The sequence below is a fragment of the Pristiophorus japonicus genome, chromosome 9, assembly GCF_044704955.1.
Source record: "Pristiophorus japonicus isolate sPriJap1 chromosome 9, sPriJap1.hap1, whole genome shotgun sequence".
NCBI lineage: Eukaryota > Metazoa > Chordata > Chondrichthyes > Pristiophoridae > Pristiophorus > Pristiophorus japonicus.
The window spans coordinates 224,005,741-224,017,785 of record NC_091985.1 but is presented as its reverse complement, the minus strand read 5'-3'; the positions used below and the strand labels follow the sequence as shown (position 1 = coordinate 224,017,785).

The 12,045-nt window shown below is 49.7% G+C and overlaps 2 protein-coding genes and 1 long non-coding RNA gene across 6 annotated transcripts in view; 1 reads left to right on the top strand and 2 right to left on the bottom strand.

Annotated features, from left to right (window-relative positions):
* LOC139273806 (uncharacterized) overlaps nt 1-1,516 on the bottom strand; it is a 33,870-nt gene extending 32,354 nt beyond the window's left edge. For all 4 annotated transcript variants that reach the window (XR_011595375.1, XR_011595372.1, XR_011595374.1 and 1 more), the window contains exons 1-2: nt 1,433-1,516; nt 561-651 (exon numbers count right to left, since the gene is read on the bottom strand). This is a non-coding gene — a long non-coding RNA (uncharacterized lncRNA). The remainder of the gene's footprint in view (nt 1-560; nt 652-1,432) is intronic.
* Nucleotides 1,517-6,828: 5,312 nt separating this feature from the next.
* LOC139273781 (histone H3) lies at nt 6,829-7,239 on the top strand. The gene has a single exon (XM_070890876.1). It carries the CDS (start codon nt 6,829-6,831, stop codon nt 7,237-7,239), a length of 411 nt encoding a protein of 136 aa, XP_070746977.1.
* A 2,454-nt stretch (nt 7,240-9,693) lies between these two features.
* On the bottom strand, nt 9,694-10,071 carry LOC139273784 (histone H2B 1.2-like). Its single transcript, XM_070890880.1, has one exon. The coding sequence runs from the start codon at nt 10,069-10,071 to the stop codon at nt 9,694-9,696; it is 378 nt and encodes a 125-aa protein (XP_070746981.1).
* Nucleotides 10,072-12,045: the final 1,974 nt, after the last annotated feature.

Sequence of the window (12,045 nt, the reverse complement as noted above, 5' to 3'; positions counted from 1 at the left end):
CATTAGGAACTGGAGAGGGCCATTCAGCAACTGGAGTTAAAAAGCAATAGGATGACGCAATTATGCCCCCCGGGTCTGTCACATTAGGAATAGGAATAGGACAAGGACAATCATCCCCACGGGATTGTTTCATGGGAACAGGAGGAGGGCATTCAGCCCCTCGAACTTGTTACATAGGAACTGGAGGAGGCTATTCAGCCCCTGGAGTCTGTTACACAGGAATAGAAGTGGCTATTCAGCCCCTGGAACCTGTTACATAAGAACTAAAGGAGGCCATTCATCCCATTCTAGCCCGAAACATAGGTACAGGGGGAAGGTCAATCTGCCCCAAGAGTTTGTTACATATGGACAGGAGGAGGCCAGTAACACCCTCGTGTTTATTACATTAGGAACAGGAGAAGGCCACTCAGTATCTCCAGTCTGTTAATTTAGGAACAGGAGGTGGCCATCAGCCCCCTCGGGCCTGTTACACAGGAATAGGAGGAGGCCATTCAGCACCACAAACATGTTTAATTTGGATAACCTGTCTGTGTATCCGCACACTGTGATCGGTACCGTACCTACTGTGTGTGTGAAGGAGCTGGTTGCACTGTTCCTTATGTCTCAGGTGGAGGAAACTTCACATTTGTTCCAGTTCCTTCAATTCCATGCCTGTAGGAGGAGAAGGTATCTCTGATCATTCAAGAATAGGAGAGGTAGAAAAGACTAAAGTGATGAATGTAATCGTTCAATTAATATTCATTATGAACATTCACAAAGGGAAGCCAGCGATACAAACAGTGTCAGTGTCTGACTCCACTCCAGTACTGCAGCACTCGGCTTCTGCACACCAGGTGTGTTGGGCAGATTTACAGCAATTTACTGACATCCAGACACAACCCAACCCCTGCCCTGTTTCAGGAATGGGACGACCCGATGGAGCACGGACTTTTACACAGCCAAGATTGCTGCTCTCCTCTCCCAGGGCACTAACCGTTCAACCAAAAACAAAGAGCCGCTGTTTAAAACGTGTCCTTCACATTTTTCACCCGGTGCCTGCAATAGATGCTCCTTGTATAAATCCTCACTGTCCGGCTCTGCTTCCACTGCTCGCTGTCCAATGACAACAAACACAGTGAGACTGGAACTAAAGCAGGAACGTTCACTACTGGTTTGCAGGGAGAAAGCAGCAATGATTGTCAACAGCAGATCCTTCCCATTCTGTCTCCCTTACCCGGGACACACGCTGTCCACACACAGCCCGAGAATGGCCTCTCCCTTCCCCCACTCACTCCACGCACTGACACCAGTTCTTGCTCCACTCCGCCTGTTACACACAGACCCCGACTCCCCCTGAACTTCCCCCGGACTCAGTGCCGATCTCTGAGCCCATCTGCGGACACGCTCCCAAAGCGATGTGCTGCTGTAAGGAGGCTACTGCTCGCTGCCTTACCCCGGGGCCGCGAAGTCTCCATTCCTGGCTGTTTAAACCATCTTCTTCCGCTCACTGAGTGAATGGCGCTCACAGGCAGGGCTGGGGGCGGGGAGGGCGCATGCGCTCTTCTGCTCACTGGAAATCGACTCGAGGGGCGGGGCTTATTCGCGCATGCGCAGCTCTGCAATAATTCAGCCTTCAAAAAGCAAAGTGCACTTTTCTCGATTTACTTTTATCAGAATCTGAGCAAAGGAACTGGGCCTGGGGGGCAAGGACAGAGAATGTTTAAAGCTGGGGGCCTTGCCCCTTTGAGATACTCAATTTGGGATCATTCCGTGCAGGGTTTTTTCTCTTCGTGAGCCTGTCCTCACAAAGCAATCCTGCAGAAACATCGGAGGGACGAGGGAGCAGGAGTGTTTGCTGGAACTGTGCAGGAGTTAATATCTGACAGAAACTGTCCCAGTTTAATTTAATCAGAGTGAAACATTCGGTCACTGAGAGTAATACCGAACGGCCCTGAGCTGCAAGATTAGAGAGAGTACAACAAGCAAGCGAAGGTTAAATGTGGGACCTTGTTTCTCTCACTCTCTGACACTGTCCCGCAGTGTGGGACTAATAATGTGTCTGTCTGTGGTACAATATCAGTGAGAGAGGGGACTGCATCTTCTGTCTCTTCAATGGGATCTTTCAGGATAAAACTGGACCTCACAGGTCAGTCTAGAACTGATACTGTGCATGTTTCTGTGTCTCACCGTCCTGCCTCGCACTCCCCTGTCTCTCTCTCTCTCTCTCTCTCTCAGCCCACTTTTCTCTCTCTGTCGCTTTCCCCTTTCTCTTGTACTGTCTGTGAAGGCGGGATTCTGTTATTTCGCGTGATGTGGAAACACTTATGAGTACAACACAATAGGAGCAGGGAGGTCTTACTGCAGTTGTACAGGGCCTTGGTGAGGTCACACCTTGAATATTGTGTACAGTTTTTGTCTTCTAATCTGAGGAAGGACATTCTTGCTATTGAGGGAGTGCAGCAAAGGTTCACCAGACTGATTCCCGGGATGGCAGGGCTGACACATGAAGAAAGACTGGATAGAATAGACTTATATTCTCTGGAATTTAGAATAATGAGAGGGGATCTCATAGAAACATATAAAATTCTGACGGGATTGGACAGGTTAGATGCAGGAAGAATGTTCCCGATGTTGGGGTTGTCCAGAACCAGGGGTCACAGTCTAAGGATAAGGGGTAAGCCATTTAGGACCGAGATGAGGAGAAACTTCTTCACTCAGAGAATTGTGAACCTGTGGAATTTTCTACCACAGAAAGTTGTTGAGGCCAGTTCGTTAGATATATTCAAAAGGGAGTTAGATATGGCCCTTACGGCGAAAGGGATCAAGGGGTATGGAGAGAAAGCAGGAATGGGGTACTGAAGTTGCATGATTAGCCATGATCATATTGAATGGTGGTGCAGGCTTGAAGGGCCGAATGGCCTACTCCTGCACCTATTTTCTATGTTTCTATGATACTGTTTCTGTTTCTCTCTCTGTTGCTATACATGACGGTGTGGCACTGTTACTGCGCGTAATATGGAGACACTGATACCAAGTGTAAGACTGATAATGTGTCTGTCTCTCTCTCTTTCGGTGTGCTGTACATGAATAATTGATACTATTATTGAGCGTAATATGGAGACACAGTTAGGGAGTTTAAGACTGATTCTGTGTCTGTCTCTCTGTCGCTCTCTCTGATAGCCATCTCTGGGTGGTGAGCATGGTATGGATAGTTCACCAGTTACTGTTATATGTCCCTCATTTTCGGAGGAGAGAGAGAGACAAAGAGAGGGTGGAGGGGCGGTGAACTCATAATTTCTATTTTCACGTTAATCAAACATATTTCTGCGTGCGAACAATGTAATAACTTAGCAGCAGATATGAGCTAAGCCAGCCACTGCTGTGATTGGCTCCTGCCCCTGAATCTGGGGAACAGACACTGAGGAGCGCCGACCTCAGAGTGTTTAACACTTACTGAGCTGGGAAACTACAACTAACCCCGAGAATCGGCAGCACAGGCCGAGCGGAGAGGAAACCCTGTGCTGGGAGCTGTAAATCTGGGACAGTTTGTGCTGTGAATGTGCAGATGTGAACATTGTGTGATGAGAGTGTGTTAAAGGGGCGGCCCGGTGAGACTAATGTCACTGTGTTTGTGTGTCCGTCTCATCGCCGGATTCCAGAGTCCCTCTTGTGTAAAATTCAAAGATTTCCCTGTCACAGGATCGCCCTGCTGCCCTGCTCAGGTCTAAAGTGGGAATTAAACGTCAAGTTTGAAGTGATTTTAAATTTCAATCGAAAAACGAAGAAAATGTCCGCGATCGGGTGAGAGAGCGCGATCAGTGCAGCAATGAAACGGGTTTAAATCCAAATTGCTGCCTTCAGTTCGGAGGAAGCTTTCTCGACAACAAACATCCCGGTTCGGGACAGAAAGAGGCCAGTCTGGGAATCTGGAGGGCCCGGGTTGAATTGGAATCGGACAGTTAATGAGGAGAGAGAAACACAGAGAGGCTGGAGGGGCGGGGAGCTGACAGCAGGAGTCTCCGCCCCGTCCGCTCGCTGCCTTTAAGTTGCTCTGTGCCGCCGCCTCCCGTTTCCTTTCTGACCGAGCTCTGACTGTCAGAGAGATTTTCCACAGAGTCGCCGACATGACTGACACTGCAGCCGCTGAAACGGCTCCTCCTGCCGCCGCCGCTCAAACCAAGGCTCCCAGCAAGAAGAAGAAGGCGGCTCCCCGCTCCAAGCCAGCCGGCCCCACGTTGGGCGAACAGATCCTCAAGGTTGTGGCCGATGACAGCGATCGCAAGGGGATGTCCCTGGCCGCGATAAAGAAGGCTCTGGCGGCCAAAGGCGTGGATGTGGAGAAGCGCGGGTCCCAGATCAGGTTCAGTATCAAGAGGAATGTGACAAATGGCTTCCTGGTGCAGACCAAGGGCACGGGCGCCTCGGGCTCCTTCAAAGTCGCTAAGAAGGAAAACCAGGGGAAAGTGGGAAGGAAGGTGAAGAAACCAGCAGCCAAGAAATCTCCAGCCAAGAAATCTCCGACCAAGAAACCAGCAGCCAAGAAATCTCCGGCCAAGAAACCAGCAGCCAAGAAATCTCCGGCCAAGAAAACGAACACCAAGAAGGCGCCAACAGTAAAAGCTGCGGCTGGGAAGAAGACGGCAGCGGCGAAGACCAAGAGCCCCAAGAAGACCTCGGGCGCAAAGGTGAAGGTGGCCAAAAAGGTGGAAAAACCGAGGGCCAAGGCCAAATCAGCAAAACCCAAGAAAGCAGCGCTCAAAAAGTAAATAAAAAGTGCAACTTGTAAACATCTGAACCCAAAGGCTCTTCTCAGAGCCACCCACACCTCTCAGAAAAGAGCTGATCCCCGAATCAAATGATCCCTGTCCCGGGGCCGGGCTCAGATTTCGGACAGAAATCATTGAATATGGAGCCAGGATCCCTGGTGACTCGCTGATATTGGCTGCACCCACCCCTCCCCCAGTGTCTGCAATAAAACACACAGAGAATGGGATGTCCGGCCTGGGCCTCACTAACTGGGGATGTGTTCAGTTCCAGTCTTAGTTCCTGCTCATTGTCATTTTCAGGGGGAGAGTCTGTGAGACGGTGATACTGGCGGAGATACCCCGCCTCACAACTCAAACCCCAAACACCACATTCTCCAAATCAGCTGGAATAAGGTGCTTGTAAACTGCTGAACCCGTCTGTGAGAGGAAATGTGGGGAGATGGAACAAGGTCTGATTGTAACGGGACTTTATTTAAAAGTAATTGTAACGGGACTTTATTTAAAAGCTTCAGGTTCCTGGAAGCTTTAAATATAAATTCCGAGTCTGTTTCGGTTCTATTGTCGGAAAACGGTTTGAAATTGGCGGCTGCAGAAAGCTGGAGGCGGAGCTGGAAGATCAGAGGTCGCTCACTGCTCTGTCTGTCAATCTTAACTCTGTCTCCTCCCCTTCCCGCCTCTCTCACTCTGCGCTTTCTCAGTCAGGTCGGCTCCGGCTCTATAAAAAGGATCCGGCAGCAATTCACTTCTCATTCAGCGGCAGTTTAACTGAAGAGTCATTATCATGTCTGGTCGAGGGAAAGGAGGTAAAGGACTGGGTAAAGGCGGAGCCAAGCGGCACCGTAAAGTGCTCCGTGATAACATCCAGGGCATCACCAAACCAGCCATCCGCCGCCTGGCTCGCCGTGGCGGTGTCAAGCGGATCTCGGGCCTGATCTACGAGGAGACCCGCGGGGTGCTGAAGGTTTTCCTGGAGAATGTGATCAGAGATGCAGTCACCTACACTGAGCACGCCAAGCGCAAGACGGTCACTGCCATGGATGTGGTGTACGCTCTGAAAAGGCAGGGCCGCACTCTCTATGGATTCGGCGGCTGAATAACTCGACCCTTTTCCCCCAAACACAAAACAAAGGCTCTTCTAAGAGCCACCCACCGGTTCACAGAGAGAGCAGCGACCTGGGGATCGGAGTGTGGACAGTTGGGTTGGGAAATGGTTTCGGCTGTTTAATTAATGGAAAGAAAGGTTTGGATTTATATAGCGCCTTTCACGACCACCGAACGTCTCAAGACATAGAAACAAAATAGGTGCAGGAGTAGAATAGACCATTCGGCCCTTCGAGCCTGCACCGCCATTCAACAAGATCACAGCTGATCACCCACTCCAGCACCTCCACTTCCCGACCCCCCTCAGCCGCAAGGACCACATCCAATGAACAAGACCAATGAAGTACTTTTGGAGTGTAGTCGCTGTAGAAATTATTAAATATTTTACAACTATTGTAAATATGAGAGATCAAAAACTCCGGCTGACAGTCACAACTACCGGGCAGGATACACAGTCCCAGACATTACAGTCTCCCCTCACAGATAATTCCTGTCATGTGAGGTTTCTGTGTGAGAATCGGTTAAAAGGGACGGCACTGGCGGAATCGATGCGGGACTTTATGTTTACAGGAAGCAGTGACCGGGGATTTATTCCCGCCCGGTACAAGACTTATCAGGGAATGGAACAGAATTCAAACCGGAATGTGGCAGAATGGGATTGGTGACTTACAATGGGGCACAATCGCCGTTATAAAGAGCGGGATTCTTAAATTGCTGGCGGGAAATTAGATTTTATTTAATCTCTGTTTGATATTCTGAAATCGGCGGGCTTTTTGAAATTGACCAACTGTCAGTTTCAGTTCAGCCAATCAGGGCCCAGTATTCCCCGCCCTTCATTTTCACTCTTAGTGCTTGGTTCAAACTTGATTGGCGGTCGGGCTGCAGCCAATCAGAGCACCGGGGCGGACCCTCACACACTTTAAAAGGAGGCTCTGCATTACTAGTCCGTGCATCCCAGATTGTGTTGAGATCCGTTCAGAAAATGGCTAGGACCAAGCAGACAGCGCGCAAATCCACCGGAGGGAAAGCTCCTCGCAAACAGCTGGCGACCAAAGCGGCCCGGAAGAGTGCTCCGGCCACGGGCGGAGTGAAGAAGCCTCATCGGTACCGACCCGGCACCGTAGCTCTGAGGGAGATCCGCCGCTACCAGAAATCCACCGAGCTGCTGATCCGCAAACTGCCCTTCCAGCGCCTGGTGCGGGAGATCGCTCAGGACTTCAAGACCGACCTGCGCTTCCAGAGCTCGGCCGTCATGGCCCTGCAGGAGGCCAGCGAGGCTTACCTGGTGGGGCTCTTTGAGGACACCAACCTGTGCGCCATCCACGCCAAGCGAGTCACCATCATGCCCAAAGACATCCAGTTGGCCCGCCGCATCCGCGGGGAGCGGGCCTAGACTCCCCCTGCCTCGGCTCGAAGCTTCAGCACCAAGTGCAACAACGGCTCTTTTCAGAGCCACCAAATCAGCAAAGGAAAGAGCTGCGACCTCCTGTAACCAGAGCTTCGTGTTGTTCATTAACCCATTGTAGGGACGGGCAGAGGGTGTGGGACTGATTACTGCTCGTGTGTTCATATACCAGCTTGGTTCACATGGGAGTTATTGACGATTAACTGATGAGCCCTTTAATATTTTCGGAAACTGACATCGGCTTTGCGTCGCTCTGACCCCAAGTTCCCCGGGGCAGAGCACAGATTTCCCCATTCGGTGTTGCCGGAGAATGGGGGCAGGCAGATCTGGGAAGCACTGCAATGGACCCGGGTCCTGTATGTGTACATCGCTCGCTGATGCAGTGCGGTCGAAACTGACTGGGTTAGCAGAGAAATACACAACCCGGGAACGGCCAGAGCTCCCGCGAACAAAATCAGCATTCAAACTATCTCAAACCAGACCAGAATTAAACTAGGCCCTTTTATTACTGCATTAATTCATCATCGCCGACTCTCGTTTTCAGACAGATTAAAGAATATTTAAAGAACCAGTGGCGGTATTTATACAATTGTTGAGTGACAACTGTAGTTCAATTATTCGCTGTTAACGGGAAGAGTGTATGTGTGAGCAGAGAACCGTAATGCAGAGACCGGGAACTGAAAACTCGCGCGTACGGATAAGGGGGTAAGCCATTTAGGACTGAGATGAGAAGCTTATTCACTCAAGAGTTGTTACCCTGTGGAATTCCCAACCGCAGAGAGTTGTTGATGCCAGTTCATTAGATATATTCAAGAGGGAGTTAGATGTGGCCCTTATGGCTAAAGGGATATTGAGAGAAAGCAGAAAAGGGGTACTGAGGGAATAATCAGCTATGATCTTATTGAATGGTGGTGCAGGCTCGAATGGCCTACTCCTGCACCTATTTTCTATGTTTACAGGTCTAAAACAGGTCAACCTATCGGTACATGAATTAAAGGGCTCTGACTCCATTAAGACAGTAAGCAGCCCTTTCACAGATACTGTGGGTGGCTCTGAAAAGAGCCTTTGGGTTATTAGATTAAATCTTGTCCGCTTTACTTGGTCTTGGACGAAGTGGTGGTTTTTTTGGGCAGCAGCACAGCCTGGATATTCGGCAGCACTCCGCCTTGAGCGATGGTCACCTTTCCCAGCAGCTTGTTGAGTTCCTCGTCGTTGCGGATGGCCAGCTGCAGGTGTCTGGGGATGATGCGGGTCTTCTTGTTGTCGCGGGCCGCGTTGCCGGCCAGCTCCAGGATTTCAGCGGTCAGATACTCGAGCACAGCAGCCATGTAGACCGGGGCTCCGGCACCCACACGCTCAGCGTAGTTCCCCTTTCGCAGGAGCCTGTGAACACGGCCCACAGGGAACTGCAGTCCGGCCCTGGAGGAACGAGACTTGGCTTTGGCGCGAGCTTTACCGCCGGTTTTTCCTCTTCCAGACATTTCCACGATTCACAAGTTCAGACAAAGAATGAGAAACTCCTCCCACATCTGCCCTTCTTATAGCTTCTGGAGGGATGCAGGGAGCGAACTTGTGATTGGTCGCTCTGAAGTGGATTTCATTGGTCTTTTCCGCTGACCAATCACCGTCTGCTTAGCCCGCCAATGAAATGAGGGCGAAAATTACTGTTCGACTTCCAACGAATCTTCAATTTCAAAAACCCCGCCAATAATTTTTACAATGCGGATTATGTTAATAAATTCACCATTAGCCAAAGATTTCCAAACACTTTTTATTTCCTTTTGCCGTATTTCGTATTACCTTCAAAATTCCAGGATGTTACAATCAGGATTAAATTCGGGTTCAGTTTCATACGTTCTGTAACGGGACACATTCCAGCTCAATCTTTGTACAATTTGGGAATCACAGATCATGGATCGATCCTCCGCACAGGCGGGAGTGAGACCAGAACTGGGAGTTCTTCTGTGAAAAGAGAAGAGGGACACAGGGTTCAAACTCCCTGTTCTGGTCTCTGTAAGAACTCCCAGTCTGGGCTGTTGCACTCGGAATCTCGGATTAATAAGCGGGTTGACCCGAACTAGAATTTTTTTTATATTGTAAAGGGCTTGAGAGAGAATGAGGTGACTAAAGTCTGAGTATCACCTCCTAAAACAAGATCATAATTCATTGGCAGGCGGCCAAGGACATTGTGTGCAGTTTACTGGGAGGGAAATTCATCAGAGAAGCTAAGGTTGAACCGGACAGTAAAACCGCTTATCTGAGAATTCAAATCTAAATCTACAGCTGGAACTTTAAATGTTGTCAAACACTTGCTCAGGAAATAACTACAGTAAATTGAGTTTAAAGGGTGATGTGTTTGTGCAGCTCTTTCAGAGACGTTGTGGGTGGCTCTTAAAAGAGCCGTTGTGTTTCTGGTTTGTTGTATCAGGACAGAGTGGAGTTTTACTTGGAGCTGGTGTACTTGGTCACCGCCTTTGTCCCTTCCGACACGGCGTGCTTGGCCAGCTCCCCGGGCAGCAGCAGGCGCACGGCGGTCTGGATCTCCCGGGAGCTGATGGTGGATCGTTTGTTGTAATGAGCCAGGCGGGAAGCCTCACCCGCGATGCGCTCGAAAATATCGTTCACAAAAGAGTTCATGATGCCCATGGCCTTGGAGGAGATGCCGGTGTCGGGGTGAACCTGCTTCATCACTTTGTAGATGTAGATGGAGTAACTCTCCTTCCTCGATTTCCTGCGCTTCTTACCGCCCTTCGGTGGTGTTTTCTTCATCACTTTTTTGGCGCCTTTCTTGGCAGTAACTGATTTCTTCTCTTCAGGCATCGTCTTGTTCAATCCGACCCAGACATGACGTTATTTTAGCTCGGAGCTCGCATTATATAGGCAGCCCCACACTCCGCCCACAGCCCTATGCTAATGAGGGATGGGTGAAGGCAACAATTGTGATTGGTTCATTCGCTGCGTTGTCAATTTCTATTGTTCTGTAATTCTCTGATTGGTCTCTTTAAACATCCAATCAGATTTACTGCTCGCCACAATCTCAAATTCTTGAATTAGGTCATCAGTTACATCCCCTCCCGAGCCATATTCTGTTCTTTATCGATCGAGATGTCTACATGTTCGACAGACATTGACCGGTTTGTAACCGAGATTGCCCGAGGGTCACTTCTGGTCAGGACTTGGGAGTCCTTCTATGAGGGCAAAAGACCCTCACTGTCCTTCCGCCCTGATGCTGCCTTCCTCCCACCGTTTAATTCAACACCTTTCTTATCTGTCACTACATTAGTTGTTTCAGTGTTACCTTCACCTGGAATATGCCGTACCTTCTGTGCCGTAAAGGGCTTATTTCCCTTAGCACAGGAGGCATAAATTTCTATTAATTGGTAGAGGATTTAGAGGGGAAATATCTTCACGCAGAGGGTGGCTGCGGTCTGAAACTCACTGCCTGAAAGGGAGGTAGAGGCAGAAACCCTCACCACATTTAAAACTACTTGGACGTACACTTGGAAGTGCCGTAACCTGCAGGGTTACGGACCTGGAGCTGGAAAGTGGGATTCGGCTGGATAGCCTTTTGTTGGCCGGCACGGACACGATGGGCCGAAGTGGCCTCATTCCGTGTTGTAAGCTTCTATGATGAATGTCTATAATTCTGAAACTAAGGATATTCCGTCCATCGTGCATATGCTGATTTAAAACGTATAGACCTTGGCGAAAAATATATATCTATACCGAACAAAATGTAAATGAACTATATCAACCTCCCTGCATCCCCGTGAGGCGGTGGGTGGCACTTAGACGAGCCTTTGCTTTGTGCTTGGGGGAAGAGGGTCGCGTTGAATCCATAGAAAGTGCGGCCCTGCCGTTTCAGAGTGTACACCACATCCATGGCAGTGACCATCTTGCGCTTGGCTGCTCAGTGTAGGCCTAAACTGACCGGCTGAGGAGAGAAATACACAGCACGGAACGACCGGAGATCCCGGGAACAGAACCAGCATTCAAACTCTCAAACCAGACCAGAATTAAACTAGGCCCTTTTAATAACCGCCGACTTTCTTCATACAGCTTTCATTGATAGATTAAATAATATTTAGGGAACCGGTTGCGCTATTTATACAATTTTTGAGTCTCTGACAACTGTAGTTTAATTATTAGCTGCGAACTAGAACAGTTTGTGTGAGCAGAAAACCATAATGCAGATACCAGGAACTCCCGCATACAGGTCTGAAATAGACCAATTTATTGGTACCTGAACTGAAGGTCTCCATTAAGACAGTAAGCAGCCCTTTCACAGATACTGTGAGTGGCTCTGAAAAGAGCCTTTGGGTTATTAGTTTATATCTTGTCTGCTTTACTTGGTCTTGGACGAAGTGGTGGTTTTCTTGGGCAGCAGCACAGCCTGGATATTAGGCAGCACCCCGCCCTGAGCGATGGTCACCTTTCCCAGCAGCTTATTGAGTTCCTCGTCGTTGCGGATGGCCAGCTGCAGGTGTCTGGGGATGATGCGGGTCTTCTTGTTGTCACGGGCCGCGTTGCCAGCCAGCTCCAGGATTTCAGCGGTCAGATACTCGAGCACAGCAGCCATGTAGACCGGGGCTCCGGCACCCACACGCTCAGCGTAGTTCCCCTTTCGCAGGAGCCTGTGAACACGGCCCACAGGGAACTGCAGTCCGGCCCGGGATGAGCGAGACTTGGCCTTGGCCCGAGCTTTACCGCTGGTTTTTCCTCTTCCAGACATTTCCACAATCCGCAGGTTCAGACAAGGAATGAGAAACTCCTCCCATATTTGCCCTTCTTATA